The sequence below is a fragment of the Mastigoproctus giganteus genome, chromosome 3 (assembly GCF_048544385.1).
Source record: "Mastigoproctus giganteus isolate SK-2022 chromosome 3, ASM4854438v1, whole genome shotgun sequence".
Taxonomy (NCBI): Eukaryota; Metazoa; Arthropoda; class Arachnida; order Uropygi; family Thelyphonidae; genus Mastigoproctus; species Mastigoproctus giganteus.
The window spans coordinates 97,033,847-97,055,201 of NC_143577.1; the positions used below are offsets into that span (position 1 = coordinate 97,033,847).

Here is a 21,355-nt window from a genome sequence, read left to right on the forward strand (position 1 = left end):
GGTTTCCACCTTTTCCCAAAGCTTGGGGGATATTACGCCGATATCCTACCACTGTCAATCTAATAGCTAACTTGGATTTTTTGCATGTCATGTGTGAGGGTGAAATTCAAGAAAATTGGGGCTTTTGTTTCTATCTGTTCCTCCTCCAGTGTATAATGTAGTCTCGTGTGAATATTATTGAATACCCGTAGAATGTCTTGAGTGGTGTTGTGATCTGTCAGTATATCTCCCATACTAAGTAATGCAGGGAAGAAACGGGGTTAAATGAATATCCTGGATATTGGCAAGATAGATTTCCGCTATAAGACCACTCAGATTCAAACCTATTGGTGAACCGTATGTATGTAGTCTCTTTAAACGTGGAATAGTTAGCTTCAAGTAGTTTGATTAATTAAAAAAAAATTTTTTTTTTGGTAATTTAGTGTGATTTATCGCGATAGAATCATCGTTTAACAGTTCCCAAACTACATCGAGAGCGTAGTCCACATTTACATTGGTGTACAAAGTGGTAACATCTAATGAAAATAATTTATCATGAATGCCAAGTGTAATATCTTTAATACTATTAAATAAATTCTCATAATTTTTTATGCCAAACCTAATCAACTGTCTAAATGGTTTAATGATGTTGTATAAGTGAGCAGCTAAGTGTGAAAAAGTTGAATTTTTGTATGATACAGTAGGGTGTATGGGGGAGAACCAGGTTTATGAAGTTTAACCTGTCCAAAAAGTACAGGAATATTGTATGTCCTCGCTTTCAGCTCTTTTAATTGGACCGTGGAAATAAAATCACTTTTGTGATATTCCATTAGGGTTTTGTTGTACATGCTGGCCTCAATTAACGCGATTAATTCGTCCTGCGAGTGCATCGCACAAAACGGAAACGCGCGATGCGCTCGCGGGACGAATTAATTGCAAAATGGAAACACGTTATCGAATATAATAATCAATAGGAAAAATTATAATTGGGCCTTGACTTTCTGGAATGTCCATAAAGAATTTTAAAAATACCTTTTTAACTGTATCCAATGTAAAAGATAATGAAAATAATTATGGAATTAAATGTGTATTGCCTAAAACAGCGGTTCCCAAACTGTGGGCCGCGTAATATTTTAAATTTTCGAGGGGAAACACAGCGATACTCGACATCTGTTGGATACCGCTCGAACTACTAGCTCCAGGTAGTTCACAGTTTCAACATTTCTTATTAAGTTGTTTGGACATAACAACTAAACGGAACTGTTAGGTATTTCTTTTGGTCTGGGTGCACTGTGAAAAAATTACTAGGACACTAAGGGCACCGTGAAAAAATTACTGAGACACTAAGGGTGCCGTGAACCGAGAAAGTTTGGTAACCTCTGCCACAAAATACGCAATGAAGAAATGACTGTTGCAGAAATATTTGAAGTGTTGACTCTCTCTTTTCATCAATCAATTTCCGATAGCCAACAACAATCTTCTCTGGGCCCTGGTGAAATAAATATCACAGAGAACCTCAAACAAAAGGTTTGAGGTTCTCTGCGATACAAAAGATTTCATCTAGTTCTTTTGCCGTTATCTCCTTCGCGGTAACATTTTCATCTGGCTCATTTAAAAATTTGAATTCTTAAATGCAAGTCTGCATTGACTTTATTAGCGGGAGACAAACAAGTAACACGTCTTCTTCCAATGGTTGATGGAACACACCGAGGCGGGCAGCAGGCAAACGTTTGTTTATTGCCCGTCTGAGCTTAACGTGCGATTCAAATCTTTTTCAACTATCGCATAAAAAAAATAATAATAAAAATCACATTAACTGGAAATTTGCATTGTGTAAAGTGAAAAGTGGTCTGTTTTCTTCAAATAGTGGTAACTGAAAAATGCGTTAATCGAACTCGCGTTATGCGAGGCCTGGTTGTATTGGTTTACTAAATTTCTGAATGCAAACTGGTCTATCACCCTGTAAGTAGAACTGTCCGATATAATAGAGTCCAATTTTCTAAAATACTCCATTTTATCAATATTAAACAAAATGTGCATTTTGTTTAATTTGAGTATTCATCCAAATCGTAACTTTTAATCTGTTTAATTTTAATAGTTTTTAATCTTTTTAGTCAGTGATTTTATTATTTATTATTGGAACCAGTTTTAACTATTTATTATAACACAATGTCTTCTCGCACTCATGGTCTTGCTGCGGTGGTTTGATGTGTTTCGGGGTCGGGTTGGGGCTTTCGGGTTTCGATTCTGTTGCACATCGGATTTGGTCGTATCTCCATGAGTGAGGGAATTCATTAATCCGTTTTTTCACTTTTTTCATCTTATTTTATTCGTCACATGAGAGAGAATTGACTGGAAGCATTCCACGAAAAAGATTGGGTTATCTCTTACTTTTTAATATTTTAATTTTTTTAATATTTTGTATGCATATTAAGCAAAAATGTATGCATGAAATTGTGCACACTTAGTGGTCTTTTAAATTAAAAAGTAGTAGTGGATCGAGATGCTGAGGCTTTTGCAATTGCTAATGACCTTGCACAAATTATTCATTTACCTACGAGAATACCGGACAATCCTAATCATACAGCCAACACGCTTGATCTTTTTCTCATAAACAACCCTTCTAAGTACACGGTCGAAGTGAGAGGTCCTTTAGGCACTTCAGATCACAACTTGGTGATTGTCTCTTCTCCAATGGAACCTTTATCTCATGGCTATTCCCAACCTCGTGTTGTTTGGCATTACAAGAATGCAAAATGGGATGACCTGCGAGACTTCTTTTCTTCTTTTCCTTGGTCGGATTACTGTTTCAAAACTTCTGATGTCAACATTTGCTCAGATCGTGTCAGTGAAATTATTCTTGCAGGAATGGAATCCTTTATCCCACACTCCACTTTAAAATCTCATCCTTTATCTAAACCTTGGTTTTCCAATAAATGTGCTAAGGCTGTTCAAGAGAAGAATGTTGCATATCGTAATTGGCTTGTTTCTAATTCTTCAGTTTCATTTTCTGCCTACACCAAAGCTCGCAACAATTGTAAAGCAGTTATTAATCAGTCCAAACTAGAGTTTGAACAGGCTAAGAATAGAAAACTTGGTTCTTGCCCTAATGGTAGCCAAGCATTCTGGTCTCTTGCCAAAGCTATTGGCCACAACTTTTGCCCATCTCTGCTCTCACCTCTGTCCAAACCAGATGGTTCTGTTGTCACTTCAGCCAAGGATAAAGCTAACCTGCTAGCTTCCCATTTTTCTTCCAACTCATGTATTAATGATCTTGGTAAAACACCTACCACCATTCCCAACATGCTCCATTCAGTGCCTCCTGTGGTCTTCCGTCAAAAGGATTTTGACGAATCTTGATGCTAAGAAAGCTCCAGGTCCCGATGGTATGTCTCCACTTGTTCTCAAAACCTGTGCTCCTGAACTTACTCCTATTCTTTGCCGCCTTTTTTCACTTTCTTATTCCAAAGGTGTTTTTCCTTCTGCTTGGAAATTTGTTCATATCCAGCCAGTTCCTAAAAAAGGGTGATAAATCCCTCCCATCCAATTATTGTCCCATTGCAATTACTTCTACTCTTTCTAAAGTAATGGAGATCTCAATTAACCGCCAACTCTTAAACTACCTAGAAACCTTCTGTCTGGTCAACGATCACCAGTATGGATTCTGTCAGTGTCGATCCACTGGTGATATTCTGGCTTACGTTACCTATTTATGGACTAATTCGATGGAAAATTTCGGTGAAACAAAAGTAGTTGCTCTTGACATCTCAAAGGCTTTCAATCATGTTTGGCATAAAGGTCTTCTAAACAAGCTTCCATCTTATGGTTTGCCAACTGTTTTTAGTAATTGGTTATCCAGTTTTCTCTCTGATCGCTCACTGAAGGTGATGGTAGATGGCTCTCTGTCTTCTAACTTCTCCACTAATGCCGGTGTCCCCCAAGGTTCAGTTCTTTTCCCCACTCTTTTCCTCTTGTATATTAATGACCTTCCATTGACTGGAAATTCTATCCATAGTTTTGCCGATGATAGCACATTGCATTCCACTTTCCATTTTGAGAAACCTTGTCCTGCTCAATCAGCTTCAACTTCTCGAAAATCTGCTACCAGTTCCTTAAATGCCAGTCTTCAGGTAATTCTCCAGTGGGGCAAAGACAACTTAGTTGATTTCAATCCTTCTAAAACTCAGTCTTGTCTTATATCTCGCAAGAAGGATTCTTCTGCTCCTTGCTTATCTTTGGTGACACTCCGATTTCTAGGCAAAATGATATATCTCTTTTGGGATTACCCTGACTTCTAATCTCTCTTGGTACAAGCACATTACAGATATTGCTTCCTCTGCATCTAAAAAACTTGGTTTTCTCTTTTGCTCTCGGCGTTACTTTTCTTCCAAACAGCTGCTCACTCTGTATAAATCGCAAATCTACGGAATATTGTTCCCACGTCTGGGGTGGTGCCCCCATAACCTCTCTCAGGCTTCTTGATTCCATTCAGAAGAGGGCAGTTAAGTTGATTAATGATTCATGTCTAACAGAGTCTCTCCACTCGCTGTCTCATAGACGTACTGTTTCTGCTGCATGCCTCTTCTACAGATACTTCCATGGGCACTATTCTTCTGAATTGGCGTCTATAATTCCCGCTCTCTCTCTTTCAAAACAGTCCAAACACATGCAGCCACTAGCCAACATCCATTTACTGTCCAACTTCAGACTCATAGAACCAACTTTTCATCTTCTTTGTTTATTCATTCAACTGCTGTTTTCTGGAACAACCTTCCTTCATTCGTATTTCCTGAAAATTACAGTCTACAGAAGTTCAAGTCCAATGTGAACAAATATCTTCTGTCTTCTCAACCTCCAACCCCAAGCACGGTACTAAGTACTATAGGTTCTAATACCTCTCGTGTTTGGGGTTTACATAAAAAAAAAAAAAAAAAAAAAATCAGATCCCTGCAGCTGCCTTATTTTCTGCCACAACTTGCAGACTTAAAGCTTTTCTTGGTAAGATCACCCTTTTCTTCCCTCCACCAATCTGATTGCCCTTCTCTATACCTATTCCAGTAAATAAAAGGGGATAAGAGCCTGATGTTTGTTTTATCTTTAAAACATTGTTTTGAAGTTTTCAGCAAAAATTATTATTTTATTTTAAATGAAAGGTGTAAATTACACAGTATATTTTAAACTTTTTAATTTTTTTATTAAAACTTAAAAGTACATACAATAAGTACTGCAATCCATTAAGAAAGGAAGAATTATTGGCGTTGTGTTTAACCCATCATTGGTGGGGCACCTGACACATTCCCATTTTCTTTTTAATTTTTTTAACTTTTTTTTTTATTCTGTTTGATTGCAATACTTATTCTATGTAACATTTTAAGTTTTAAAAAAATATATTAATTCTGCTGAAATTCCAGGAAAAAAAACATTTTAGACAAAATAAATGCATCAGTCTCTGTCTGCTCTATTTTCTGATTTAAAAGACCATAAGCATGGAAAGTTTCAAATATGCGCATGGATACACTGAATGGACATGGGATACCTACCTAATAACAGGTAGGCCCACCTTTCGCCTGGATAAGGGCATTCACACGGCAAGGCATTGAGTCCACTAGTTCATGAAAGCATTCCACAGGTATTTCCATCCATGCTTGCTGCACCTCTGTCCATAATTCCATCGCATTCCTGGGTGGAGGATCCAAAGCTTGAACGGACATTTCCACAGCATCCCAAAGATGCTCCACAGGGTTCATTCAACGTTCTAGTGACCATGGCTCTGTGGGGGAGGCGCATTGTCCTGCTGGAAGAGTCCATTGCCCCGTGGGTGCATGATGACCATGAAGGGAAGCAGGTGGTTTGCAAGGATGGACACGTAACCTGGACCATTCAGAGATGCATCTAGACGTACCAGAGGACCCGGCATGTGCCTGTTGAAAACACCCCAGACCGTTACCAACTCTCCACCAGCCTGAACAGTTTCTTGTTGACATGACAGGTGCATAGCTTCATGCGATTTCCGCCAGATATGTGCCCTCCCGTCTCCAATCATCCAAGGTTCTGTGACAATGTCATTTTGCCCACTTGAGGCATAGAGTCCTGTGTTGTGGTATTAGCAATGTACTCTGGTGGGTCAGTGGTTCCCATAACTTATTGCAGCTAATGATTGTCTCCACCAAGACCTGATGGTCTTGGTGGAGACTTTTCTGGCACCTCCCTCGTTGAAGTTGGGAGTGATTTGTTCCACTGTCGCTCTCTGGTTGGCTGTAGAAATACAAGACAGACGTCGACGGCCACGTTCATCCACCACCTTTCTCCGACCATAGTGCTGTCCGCAATGAGATGTTATTCCAGAAATGCTGTACCACCTCCCCGATACAGTGACCCATGTGTCGGGCACCCACTATCATTCCTCTTTCAAAGTCGGTTAACTCAAGATGTTTATTCGTACTGACATCGAATTACCATCTACGTGAATGCAGTGATGCACTGTACCTATATACCTGCCAAGCGATGAGTTCGTCCACTAGCGAGAGGGGGTGACAGCGTTTTGCTGCCCGGGAACCAGGTATCCCATGAATTCTGCCCTTTCAGTGTATTTGCTAATTATGTATATAAATATTAACAAATTAAATAAACATGTTATATGTATTTGGCACCTTTCAGAGCATATGAAATTTGAAGTTGGGTTACTTCCCACAGAGTGGCAGCCATTGTACTCCAATCTTCAGATGGCAGAACCTCCACAAGGCTCTCCCATATGAAGATTTTCCACTAATAAAAGAAAATGCCATGAAAATTGCTACTTTGTTTGGATCGACATATGTTTTCGAGCAATTTTTTTTCACACATGAAATCAAATAAATATTTAAAAATAAACAGAATAACAAATGAGCATTTTCATTCTGTATTAAGAATTCATGTCAAATTTTCAACCAAATTTTGAGCAATTATCTAAAAATATCCTACCTCAACATCTCATTAAATTCTAAGTTTTGTTCAATAAACGTTATTGCTATTGTACTTAATAAAATTTTCAAATATTTTCAATTTTAGTCATATCATTATATTTATTATTCACTCTGTTATTGAAAAGTGGTGATCCTTTTCAGGTTGTAAATTTTCTAAAGTGAGCATTTAAAAGCAAAAGTAAGGTATTTTTTAAAAAAAACAAAAGAGTCATATTTTTATAATTTTTAATAAAATCTAAAAAATAAATCACTGACATAGGTTTGTTGCACATAAAAGCATTGTGAATTTGCATTTTTATATATATATATATAGCCTGAAAATAAAAAACAATAACATGAAAATAGGAACTTCCTTTTCCATGTAACAAGATATGGAAAATGTAACACTAATTTTTCTTGAATATAGCCCACTTTTGGGATCAGGAAAAAAAATAGAGAAAACATGAAATCTACCAGAAACACTCATTTTTAAACCATATCAAAAGTAACAGATGCAGCTAGACTAGTCATGTACTCTAGTTTCAAGAAAACAGAGCACTAGTCTTTGTGATAAAATGAGAGAGAAGACCCAAGAAGAGACACTTTATGAAGACTTGGAATCTCAGGCTGGAAACTGATGGCAGAAGGTAGAGTTGAACAGGTAAGTATTGTGAAGATGGCAAGAAAAAAAATATATATATAATTACATAAATGCCATAAAGCATAAAAACTATAAAAAAAAATGTCAATCCATGTCATGATATATAATGTTTTATCTTTTCATAGGTTGTTACTCTTACAAGGTATCGAGGATGGGGAAAGCCAGATGATGAGCAGTTACATGTGTTGCCTCTATATATTTTGGATGAAACTGATGAATTTGGTAGCAAAGAAGGACAGCAGACAAAGGTATTATCTTTACATTTCATATCATTCATTTCAGTTTTTGATGTATTTTCCCCTCCCAACTCACACACACCACCACTACTACTTCTACAAGTATATCTTTTGTGATTTCGCATGCATTTGGGAGCTGTGCATTGAAATTTCTTATTTACAGAATAAAGAACAAATAAATAAAATAATGTAAATATTTTATTTCCCTTTTTATTTTGATTAAATTTTGGTGCACAGAACTGTTGTTTGTCTCTAAGTTTGTCTTTAAATGTCAAAATTAGACGTTCAAGATTAAAATATTTTTGTGATAACAAATTTGAATGTAAAATAAACTGGATATTAAATTTAAAACAAATGGGTTCATTAATAGAAGCTGTCCTGGCAGTGTTGCAGATTTTTAAATGCATAGTGGATTTGGCTGTTAGGTGATGCTATGCAATTTAAAAAGATATTAGCATCTTAGATTGAACCATTTAATTTCTGTGTTAATATCCCCCCACCTACCATCCATTATAATAACTTTTGTGCAGAGCATATTCCATAGCCAGTCTTTTTTTTTTTTTTTTTTTAGTACTGATGCCATTAAATAATAATTTAAAAATTCAAGTACAGTCAGACCTCTCTTTAATAAACTTCCATATAGCAAATTTTTTTTTTGATTTCGCCATGGTCGTTACAACGAAAACAGTTTCGTATAATAAAGAAAATTTCGATATAACGAACTGATTTCAAGAGACCTGGGTACTCATTGTTGGCAACTCTGACCTTTAGGCAATAAAGCTGATTCATTAGAAAGCACGAATTAAGAGCTAAAACATTCCACAATTTAGTCGTGTCCATAAAACCTGTAAACTGCCTCTACTCTACTGAGAAGTCGAGTTTGTCAACTGCTGTCTGTGTGTCCACAGCCATTGGCAAAGATTAAGGCATATTCCCATGAACGTTGACTGGTCAACCTGTTTTCTACTGTAAGCACCCTATTAGAAAATTAGGAGAGAGAGTGATTTTCCTTTATCCGGGAAATTCATCTGTTGTTTCACAGAAATGAGTAATCCACATTTTCACTAAATTTCACCTGTTTCTGTTTACATGGTAGGTACAAGTGCTCCCTAAATCTTTTTTTTTTTTTTTTTTGTCTAAAAGAAAATTCTTAAGTGTAATGGAAAAAGTGGAAGTGCTTAATAGTGTAGATAGGGGTGTTAAAAAAGAAGGTATTGCTTTAAATTTTGGTATCCTTGCCAGTATTGTGTCAACCATTCTGAAAAACCGTGTTTCGATTCTCAAACTGGAGGAAACGGGACCGAGTCGGAAGCGTGCAAAATTATGACTGTATGAAGATGTAAGATGAAGCCATTTTTAAGTGGGTGAAGTTGATTTGAGATGAAAACATGCCAATATTAGGGCCATTAATAAAAGAAAAGGCTATGGGATACGCATCTTTTCTGGGGCATAAAACATTCCAAGCTAGTTTTGGTTGGCTGGACAGATTTAAAAAGTGCTGGAAAAAGTTATTTCTGGTGAAAGTAGAGTTGTAATCAAAGAAGACTACCCATTGGAAAGAAAAAATTATGGAGGACTACGAGTCCAAAGACATATTCAGTGTTGATGAAATAGGTTTATTTTTTTAAATGTTTGCCAAACAAGACACTGACTTTTAAAGGTGACAAATATTTAGTTGGTCAAAATAGTAGGGAGAGAATTAAAGTCTTTGTTGATGCAAATATGGCTGGTAATCAAAAACTGAAGGTTTTGGTAATAGGCAAAAGTAAACAACCCTGATATTTAAAATGAGTAAAGTCTTTTGAGTTGGACTACTACAACAACAAAAAATCTTGGATGACAAGTGAAATTTTTGAACAGTGGATTTTAAATTTCAACAAAAGATGAAAGAAAACAGAAAAATCATGTTGATTGTCGACAACTGTCCTACCCACCTTCACTCGATAATTTCAAAACTTACAAGTGTGAAGCTTGTTTTCTCCTCTCCCTGAATACCTCTTCTAAACTGCACCCGGTGGACCAGGGCATTATCAAGAATTTGAAAATGCACTAATGAAGGTGCATACTGAAAAAAATTACAAACAATAGAAACCAACCTACATATAGATTTGCAGATGTACATATCAGGGTTGGTGAAAGTGTGGAGTCAAGATTTGACAGAAACAAATATTAAAAGTTGTTTCGCAAAAGCAGGTTTTGTTAAAATTCCAATTAACGGTGATGAGAGGGATGAACTACTACAAGATATTCAGAAATCTTGAAAAGAATTCCAAGCGAGGTTTGATCAATGGAGAAATTGGTTTTGACGAATTTTTGGGAGTTGATAGTGATGTCTAGTAGCTGAATATCCAAGTGATTCCAACATTTTGGAGTGTATTCAAAGAACTAGTAATAATATCGACGATGAGTTGGATGAAAATGGGGGTCAATGAGGGCAATATTAAACCTTCCAAACATGAAATTTTGGCAGCATTTGGAACTTTGCATTGAGGCCTTCAGTGTGAAGAAAATGTGCCAGAAAATATATTTGAGTTTTTAAACAAATGCAAACATTTTTATGAACGATGTACAGTAAAATCCAGTATACAACAAAAAATAACCAAATATTTTAAGAAATAATTCTTAAAAGTGTACTAATATATTTTGCGTATAATGTAAGTATATTTACTGATATGTATGTATTAATAAATTAATTGTTTTAAAATGTTAAAAAATTTATTCATTCCCCACTTATTTTTGATTAGTTTCCCATCTTTATATAATAATAATAATAATAATCTTTTACTATATTGTGTGAATGTTGAATTATGGTATTTTTCATTGTTGAAAAGGTCATATTTCTCTATAACAAAATATTTGTTTAACAATTTTTTTTCAAGCAAACAATCGATTTATTTATATAGAGGTCCAACTGTACTTTTAGAGCAAATAACTTTAAAACACATTTGGTTGTATTTTATAATGATATACATAGTTTATTATTACTAATAATTTCAAAGAAAGATTATTTAATGCAAAAAGTTTTAGATTCAGATTTCTGAAAGCTTAGAGAGATATGCCTGGACAATATCATGGTGTTTTTAAAGATTTACTACTTTTACCCTCATAGTGAAAATTTTGAATGGCATTTAGAACTCTGTTGGTTATCCTTTTATGGATAACTCCATACATTTAAAGGACAACCACTATTCAAATTTTGAAACAAATGGGAAAACTATATTAATTCCTTAATACTCATTGTATCATCTGTGTATTCCCTGAGTGTTACTCTCTGCATATCCTGGGATTGGTGCTCATGAAAATGCTGATTGACTGTGCTTTGTAAAATGTTTATGGATTGATGGGGTTGTCAGCCTACATTGTGCTTCAAGTATTTCATCTCTCAACTTCTTTATGTGTTCACATTTACAGACGTACTGTTTTCTATGTGTGAAATGCAGCAGATAAATATTTGATTCAAAATTTTATTACCAAACCATGGGTATCTTGCTGATAACTATTGATTGGATATGGCAATTCGCCTGTGGACCATTGAATATTGTCTTATTTATGGTGCAAAGACACCTGGGGTTTGATAATAAAAAATTCATATATTTTCCTGCTGGGTTTACTGCACTTTCAGCTCATTACTGTTATTGGCTGGTTTTCCATAAAATTGTAATTGCAAGCGTCATCTTGCCACTTATTTGATGTGTAGGAAGTCCAGAAATGACATACCCCCCCTCCACAAAGCTTTTTACATCAGTTGCTTTTGTTGATAATAATAATGAATTCTCATTGCCAGCTAATTAAGTGGCTAAGAATGTGAAGAAATTCTTGTATTTGAAGTTTATAAAGTTACTAGCTAAGGTGCTAAGAGAAGTAATAATACCTCAATTATTAGGTATTTCCATTGTTTGGAAGTATAAAGTACTTAATGTAATACTTACATAATAAAATTCACATGGTTTAATTAATGTCTTTCATATTAATTAATCCATTACTAGCTAGGCCCATTCAAAAAACTTCACTCACTCTCAGTTTCAGATCAACATTGAGCAGACATTGTGATGGGTCTAGGTCTGCCCAAAGTCGTAGACATCTCAATCTGTTCATCTTTCTACTACCACCACACCACTTTTCCTTTGCTTTCTTGTTCAATCAGGGTCTGTACACCTTCCTCTCCTTTCATCAGTATATTTAATTCATTATTACTTTGATCCTATTAAAGTTTTTTGAGATTAAAGAGGTATATAAATAAATTTGAAAGAAATGGGTAAGTTTTAGCCATTATGTTTTTTAGCCATATAAATAATTTTTCAACTTGTATAATATGTTATATATACACATATACAGAATGTTTTGATTTAGGTGACTCTTTGTTGTCTTGTATCCCCCCCCTTCCTTTATATGTCATATTTGGGGTGAAATTTTTGAATTTTTTAAAATTGTATTAAATATTACCATTTAGATTATATGATTTCTAAATTTAAATTTTGCATAGTCAGCTGGTTTAAAAATGGTCTAAAAATGCCATGAGTTACTTGTGAAATGCCTTTGAAACAGATGAAGAACTTTTCTGCAGAACTTTTCTAAAAGAATGTTTAAATTCAAAAAACAGAATTTTACCAGATTGTGCCTTGAAGTAATGCCTCAAAAATGTATTGATAGTGAAGGAGGCTGCTTCAATTGATGCCTGTTACTTAATTTTTATTGTTGTTATATTCCAAATTATATTGATCTTCAATTTAAGTAAAATTTTAAAATTTATTGTATGTTAATTTATTGTCTGACCTTTGTATTTTTTTTATAACCTTTTCATGCATATTTCAAAACATGAAAGAAACTACTTAGCCTGAGATCCTTTATGAAATTATAATTAATTTGCCATTTTTGCTCATTTGGAAAGGTTTAGTTTCAGATTCTGTTAAAGGCTGGAGGAAATCTTAAAAGATTTTGTCAGGAAAAATGTCAGTCCTGAATGTAAGAACTGAGATCACTCCCATTAGTTTGTTGCCTCATTCTCTCCCTCTGAGATCCCACTCCAATAAATTATTCTGTTTTTTCAGCCACACAGCCCTTGAAAATATCCTTGTGCAGACTTGTGCTATATGAACTGGAGCACTCTGGCCAAAACAGCTGATGCAACAGAAACTTCTAAAACAATTAAATTTGGCAGCTGATACCCATAATTCAGAAACATTGGGCTAAAACCATTTATCAACTTCCAAATCTTTGAATTTATGTTGCTGCTAATTCTCTATCCTGCACACTGTCCTCACATAGTCCATGTTTTTAGCGCAAAAGTAGTAAACACTATGCCTTTGCCATTAAATTCAGAAATTTTTAAATATTCTGTAAATTTCTTCTTTATTTTGTTCTTGTCTCTAGTTAACAAATTGGCTACTGTATTACTGTATTGCATAAATTATCTAGATTGCTAAACATAAATTTAGTATGTATTTATATTCCACATAACATATCACAGGATATATAAATTTTATTCTTTGTTATGCTCTTTATTTATGCTGTAATGTTTGTGTGACACAAAGATAACTTTGATTTAATATATCCTTTATAAGATGCCAAAGAAATACAATGTACTGGTTAAGAAGCTACATACCCAAAAATTTTTGTGTACTCTATATAGATGTGATTTTTCAATTTTGTATGTTATCTTATACAGCTGACCCCCGCTTAACGCTGATAATTCGTTCCGGAAAAACAGAGCGTTAAGTGAATCTGCGCTAAGCGAGCGCCACATTCCCATAAGGTAACGTGTATTTGTGAGTTGCGATCGGTGCCGTAGGATATTTCCTAATCAATAATAAACGGTAGTGAAAAGATGCACAAATGTCGGTCAAAATAATTAATATTCAAATATTTGTACATATAAAATATTCTGCATTGCATACGTATATGGAGCCTCCGTAGCCAGGTGGGCAGAAGCAACAGTGCATAGCACATGCTTCTTGATTAGACCAGGATTCGAGCCCGTGACCACCAAATACAGAGGATGCGGAAAGGTCAGGGAATGACCACCGCATGTCCTCGGAGCAATATGGCCTTAGTTGCTAATGCTCCTAAAAACCAAAATAACAACAACATATGTATATAATTATGTGGTAACTACTTGTGTATCGCCGACCAGGCTAGCCAGGTGGGTAAAGTGCCTGCGTGGCAACCCAAAGGTCGCGGGTTCGAATCCCGCCTTGGGCTTGGATCAAAGTACTGCAAAAACCTTGGGAGGTGCATTATGGCCACAGAAGCCGATGTGCCAACAACTAACAAAAAAAAAAAAAACCTTGTGTATCAAAATTAAACTTAAAATTCCAGTTAAAATCATGAATTTAATCATGAAAAATGTGTTGATTTTGGGTTGTACTTTGGCCCACTTCCTGGTAAACTAAAAGGGGTTTTAATTTTAAATCCCCCGCAGCATTACCACCCAACAATAAAGTTAACCGATCCTTTGCCGCTTTGAAACCTGGCATGTATTTTTCTTCTTTCAATATGAAACTTCTTTTAGGCATTCATTTCCAAAAAAAGTCCTGCTTCATCTTTCTTAAAAAACCCCTCTTCAATAATTTTAACAAGTTCTTTTTTGAAAGTTTCGGCTCCTTGATCTGCACTTGCGACTTCTCCCTGGATTTTAAATCTATTCAACCAGCCCTTACTAGTTTTAAATGGTTCCACTTTTTTTTCTTTTTTTTTTTTTAGGTGAGTTTTCTTCAGATCATCATATAGGCTAATCTCTTTTTCTTTTTATTTTATTTTTTTATAATATTTAACTTAACTGAATTCTGCATTGGACGTTATCTTCAATGAAATTATTTAAAGTCTCCATTTCACTCATAATAGCTGGTCTAGTCCTGTTGCTTGCAGTGGAACAGCTGTCTCTCCCACTGCTAAAATGAATTCTTTATTTTTTATAATTGTTCTTACAGTTAAACTTCCAGTCCTGAATTATGGTACACATCCGCTTGTTGTTGACCGGAATCGATTTGCTTCGAAACGTCTAATTTAATTTTCATATTCAGTCTTTTTCTTACTTTTGCAGTCTTTATACTGTGTCCAGACATTGCTTTTTCATTCTTATCCGCCATTATTAACTCTTCGAAAATGTAACTGCATTGGTTGCATTAATTATGATAAAATGTTCTAGTAAACTGTCTGTTACACACGATGTCTAATACTGTACTGAGTGATGACTAGACATCGGATAAATGCATATAACGCAAATATTACAGGCAATATACTTGATCATTTTTTAAAATGTTGATCTCGGAACTACATAACAAGTCACTGTACTGCAATTAAATTATCGTGCGAGAAAATTTCTCAAGTCGGCGTGGGAAACATTTTAATGCTGTTTTGCTATTCATTTTCAAGCTATTGACTCCATCAAATGAAACCATTTCATTAAATATGCCAAAAAGCAATCTGTAAAAGAGCATTATAGTGATTTATGACAGCGTTATAGTCAGATACGGATTATAATATAAGAACCACATTATAGGTTATAATGGCACATACAGGTTATAACATAAGAACCACGTTATAACGAGGGCCTGCTGTACTATAAAACATTTATCTTATAATTCAAACATAGTACCTGATATACTTCAGTGTATTCATTAGGCTGTTAGCAGTGCATACAGTTATATTAACTGAAAAAAAAATGAGGTTCTGTTATAAACTGAAACAATTACTTGATTTGTAATTTTTTTAAAAAAATGATTTGTGATTAAAATATTTAAATTAAAAAAAATCTGTATTCACAATGGCATTATAATTTTCTGAATATGGAGTTTTGAAATAAATAAAAGTACTTGCTTAAGTTAAAACATTTTATTTTGTATTTTAGTACTTTTATCTACTGATTGCACTAGTTTTTTTTTTTTTTTTTTCCCTTCTTAATTTGTATTTTATTTCTTTTAATCTTTTTGTAGTGTTTTATTTTTAATTTCCATGTTTAGTCAGTTATGAGAAATTCTTTGTGCCATGTTTCCTGATGTTCCGGGGCTTTTTCACTAATAAAAAAAAAATATATTTTAGGATTAAGATATTTTACTTTTCCTAATATTAACATATTAGTAATATTAGCCAACAAATAAAAATTTATAAAAATCTCTTATTGATATCTGTTATAAGCTACTAAATTAGAATATATAATAAGTTGAAAATATAAATATTTTCTTTATACTTAGTTCTAGAGCAAAAAAAAAAAAAAAAAAAATCCATGAGAATATATTGATATACAGTTTCATTATATAAGCTCTGAATCTTGGTGTTCAAAAATTTGCTTGCACAATCATTCATGTAGGTTAAACAATTGAATTAAAAAATATTACTATTTCCAATATAAAAATTATATTTTAATTTTATAATGGGTATAGATAGTGTTGTTGATCAAGAAAAAAGAATTTAACACAAAATATTGACATGTGGCATTATTATAAAATGCAGATATAAAAATGACAATGTGGTTATTTATAGTCGATTCCGATTATTTGGGACACATTGGAACTAGTGCATTTTGGCCCGATTAAGCGGCTGCCCCAATTATGCGAAGTTTCACTTAAATAGTTAAAAATACAGCTTTATGATTGATTTTCTGTACAATCAAATCACGTTGCAATGGACTCACCATAGTAAAGTACCGTTCATTATACGATATGTAGTAAGCGCTGGTCATTGTGATCACGTTTGTGAATTGAATTTTAATTCTATTAAATGCCGATTCTAATTAGCAAATATAGCAGGAATATTATCCACAGGCTATAAAAGTAAAGGTATATTAAGTACAAATTTACACTTTATTACCTTACCAATTGAAAAATTAAATGATATGAAAACCGGAAGAATATTTTCCACAGGTTATCAAAATAAAAATAAATTAACGCTTACGTGCCAAGCGATTGTGATTGAGCGTTTTCTCTGTGCTTAAAGTGTGATTGTCTAAAAGCGATATATAGTTCTTTTAAGTTCCTTTAAGAAATTTATTTATTTAATAACAGCTCCTGTTACAAAAGTACTTGTACAGAGTAAGAAAAATAAGCCATCTTTCTTTATTTTTCTTATTTTTATAACTAACACTTACTACTTTACGCTTGGTCACACCAGGCACTGCTTCTGCCTCCACATGGCAGGGCCGGAAACCTTGAAGGGAAAGTTAACCCCGGGGCAAAAAGGAGCTAACCATGGACTATGATGACTACCCTGCTCTTGAGCAGCCTAGGTGCTCATCTAGTACTGTCAGCGATGCTGACCATGAAATTGCATATAACGGAACAAAGACAAAAGGATTGCGTAAGGACACAGAACAACATGAATGCCCATCATTCCTTATTTTGATTCTCTTTCGAACAAATCTATTAGCACTCTATCACCATTTCTTATACAGAAATGTCTGGAAAATGTGGCAGGCTCACCCAGAATGGTGAGAAGACTCAGATCCGGTGACCTATTGGTGGAAACTGCAAGCCGTATATATTCTGAGAATTTGCTGAAATTAACATTTCGAGGACTACCTGTACAGGGTGACCTGTGCAACCTTAAATACCTCCAAGGGAGTAATTGCAGAGTGGGATTTGATGAACGTAACAGAAGCTGAACTGGTCCAGGAACTTAAACATCAAAAAGTTATACACGCCAAACACATCACAATCAGGAGAGATGGAGATCTAATTCCCACTTACAACATTATTCTGACATTTAGAACACCAATGTTACCATCTAGTGTCAAAGCCGGGTATCTCAATTGCCGAGTACGGTCATTCATTCCGAATCCTATAAGATGCTACAAGTGCCAAAAATTTGGTCACTCGCAAATGACTTGTAGAAGAGATCCAGTCTGTCCAAACTGTGGTTTCAAAGAACATTCGCAAACAGACTGTGATGCTAAAACGTTGCACTGTCCTAATTGCAAAGGCACACATCCAGCCTATTCAAAATCATGTGATCTCTGGAAAACAGGGGAAAAAAATCCAAAAGTATATGCACGCAAGAACACATATGCAACAGCGATGAAAAAATATCAATCTATGGCAACACAAACTGAAGTTTCCGTCCCCCCAACCATATCCATTGCAGATTGGCCTCGATCTATGCTGTCATTGTCAACGAAACAGTCTCCAAAGAGCAAAAGGTAGTGGACAGAGCCAACAACACTCCAATCACAGTTCAACCAACTGCACCACATGGATCATCAGATGCTACAAAACTTAAAACTGATTCAGCTCCCACTAAGAAGACAAATAATCTCATAGCAGTAAATATGGATTCCGATAATAACGCCGACCCGGAAGAACCTATCCTAGACCTTCACGCAGAGGATGACATGGACACTGGATGCCCAATCTTTCAAGAAAAGAGAAGGTGAAGCTTGATCACCATAAACAGACGAGGAATAAAAAAGAGTCAGAATCATCTTCGTGTAACAAAACCAAACAATGCATCATATCATACAATGGAACTGTAGAGGACTTTGCAGTAACATTGATGATATCCACGAGCTAATAGGTTGTTATCATCCTGTACGCCTACAAGAGACAAATTTAATATCACAAGTGTCTCTCTCAATTAGAAATTATACCCTTTTTAGGAAAAACAGAGCTGGTACAAATAATTCTCATGCAGGGGTAGCTATACTCCTAGATTCACGAGTACCTTGCAGACACATTCCGTTACAACCTCCATCGAAGCTGTTGCAACACATATAGCGATTGGTATTAATTTGACACTTGTCTCTATCTATCGCCAACTCACCCCTATACTATTCATGAACTCGAAGATCTTATTCTGCAGTTACCAACCCCTATCTGTTTATTGGAGGACTTCAATTGATACCATCCATTGTGAGGGTTCTCCCAATGCAAATAGACGAGGACAACTCATCAAACAGCTTACTGACAGACAAAACCGAACTATACTAAATACTGGTTTGACAACTTACATCCATCTCTCTCTACGGGTACAACCTCTGCAATAGATCTCTCCATCCCTCTTTCCTAGCATTGAGTGGACGGCCCTCGACAACCCGCTCAACAGTGATCACTTTCTGTTAAAACAGTGCCGTAGCCTAGTGGTCAGGCGCGCGGGTGCATAAGTACACGTGCCTTGAGTGACCGGGGTTCAAGCCCGTGACTGCTGAATACGGTGCTGTTTCTTGTATTCTGTCTATCTTGTGAACTCCTCTGATCATTTGGTCGTCCCGGAGTATAAACAGAAAATTTATTTATTTTTAGGCCTGACGTAGCCCAGTGGTCAGGAGCGAGGGTGCATAGCACGCGTTCCTTAAGTGGACCGGGGTTCAAGCCCGTGACTACTAAATACGATAAATATTTGTATTGACGATTTATTGTAAACTCTACTGACTTGGTTGTCGTGCCAGAGCATAAACAGAAAATTTAATATGTAAGATTCAAACAACACATTCCATAATTTCAAAAAAACTACATAAAATGGAAAGTTTCAAAAGCAGATTGGGCAAAATTCACTTCCCAGGTGTCCTTTGATGAACAGATCATTGAAACCTGTCCTATTGACACAGTTACCGATCACATTACAAGACAAATACTGGCTGCTGCATGTACTGCAATTCCACAATCAACCATCCATAGAACCATTAATTATTGGTGGAACAAAGAGTGCAAGGATGCAAAAAAAAGAAAAAAAAAACCGAGCATGGAATCTTTTTCTAAAACATCCTACCACCGCCAATCTTATAAACTACAAGAGACTCAGAGCCAAGGCCCGTCACATTAGGAAAAAAACTAAAAGAGAATCTTGGATTCGATTAATAAAAATACTGTTACAAGAATAATATGGAGAAAAATAAAACAGCCAAATGGCAAATTTCCCCCATTATCCTCCCCACTTCTCAACTGGAATGGGCAGGAGCTTTCTTCTCCTTCTCCCACAGATATAGCGAATGCCTTAGGGACTGTTTTTTCAGTTATCTGCCTCAACAGCATGTGATCCATCATTTCAGAAGATTAGAGTATTAGCTGAAAAGTCCAAACCGAACTTCAGACCTACATGTTCTTTACCCTATAATCAACTGCTTACAATGCTTGAGCTTCAAGAAGCCATATCTACCTCAAAAAACAGTGCTGCAGGCCCCGATGGAATATATCACATAATGCTCCAACACTTAGATAAAAAATCTTGTCTCTTTACTGCTGACCTTTTTCAATTGCATCTTCCTTGAACATTCGTTCCCCAGTTTCTGGCATTACTCCTATATCAGTTATCTGCCTCAACAGCATGTGATCCATCATTTCAGAAGATCAGAGTATTAGCTGAAAAGTCCAAACCGAACTTCAGACCTACATGTTCTTTACCCTATAATCAATTGCTTACAATGCTTGAACTTCAAGAAGCCATATCTACCTCTTAAAAACAGTGCTGCAGGCCCCGATGGAATATATCACATAATGCTGCTCCAACACTTAGATAAAAAATCTGTCTCTTTACTGCTGACCTTTTTCAATTGCATCTTCCTTGAACATTCGTTCCCCAGTTTCTGGCATTACTCCTATATTCCCAAACCAGGGAAAGATCATTCTATTCCTCAAAACTATAGACCCATTTCTCTCACCATCTGCTTAAGTAAAACCCTGGAAAAAATAATTCACCGTCGACTCACTTGGTATCTCGACTCCAAACATCTAATATCAGATAATTAATTTGGTTTCAGAAAAAATAGATCAGCCCTGGATCTCATGGTCAAGGCCGAAACAAACATCATGAATGCATTCATCTGAAATGAGCATTGACGTAGAGAAAGCCTTTGACACCACATGGCGTTTTGGTATCCTCAGAGATCTGCATTCCCTTGACTTTGAGAGGCCACTTACTATATTTCATACTTCTTTCAACACAGATCCTTTCAAGTTTGATACCAACAAGTCCTCTCCCAAACATATATACAAGAAGAAGGGGTCCCACAAGGCTCTGTGCTCAGTGTCACCTTATTCGCAACAAGAATAAATCACGTTACCAAAAATATTCCCAACACTGAATTCATACCTCTATGCCGATGATCTCAATATTTCTTACAATTCACAAAACATGACCTTCATTGAGTGGCAGCTCCAAATTTCAGTTAATAACATTCAGATATGGATGGCACAAAATGGGTATCGACTCTCTTGTTTAAAATCTAAATTAATTCACTTTTGTAACAAAAGGAAGATGCATATAGATCCAGAGCTACACTTGAGAAATCAACCTATCTCAGTTGTGAACAGCATTAGTCTCCTTGGTCTGATTTTCGATAGCAAATTGAACTTTGTGGAATATTTTAAATATCTGCATACATCTTGCCAGAAAAAAATGAACATACTCAGAATTATTTCTTCAACATCATGGGGTGCAGATCGATACACGTTACTTCATTTGTATAGAGCCCTAATCAGATCTCACCTTGATTGGGTCTGCAAAAAGGGTCTGCTGGTGAGGCTAGTGGGAGCCAGACGTGTTCAAAGCCGCTAAGTGGATTTTTCTTATTTATTGATTTGAAATTATTGTTTTTCTAAAACTTTTGATTTAAA

The 21,355-nt window shown here is 35.5% G+C and overlaps 1 protein-coding gene across 1 annotated transcript in view; it reads left to right on the forward strand.

The window, feature by feature from the left end:
- Positions 1-21,355, forward strand: part of LOC150088169 (uncharacterized) — a 311,939-nt gene that overhangs the window by 268,455 nt on the left and 22,129 nt on the right. The window contains exon 9 of the mRNA XM_090370054.1: positions 7,707-7,829. Coding sequence (XP_090226180.1) covers positions 7,707-7,829 — 123 coding nt within the window. The remainder of the gene's footprint in view (positions 1-7,706; positions 7,830-21,355) is intronic.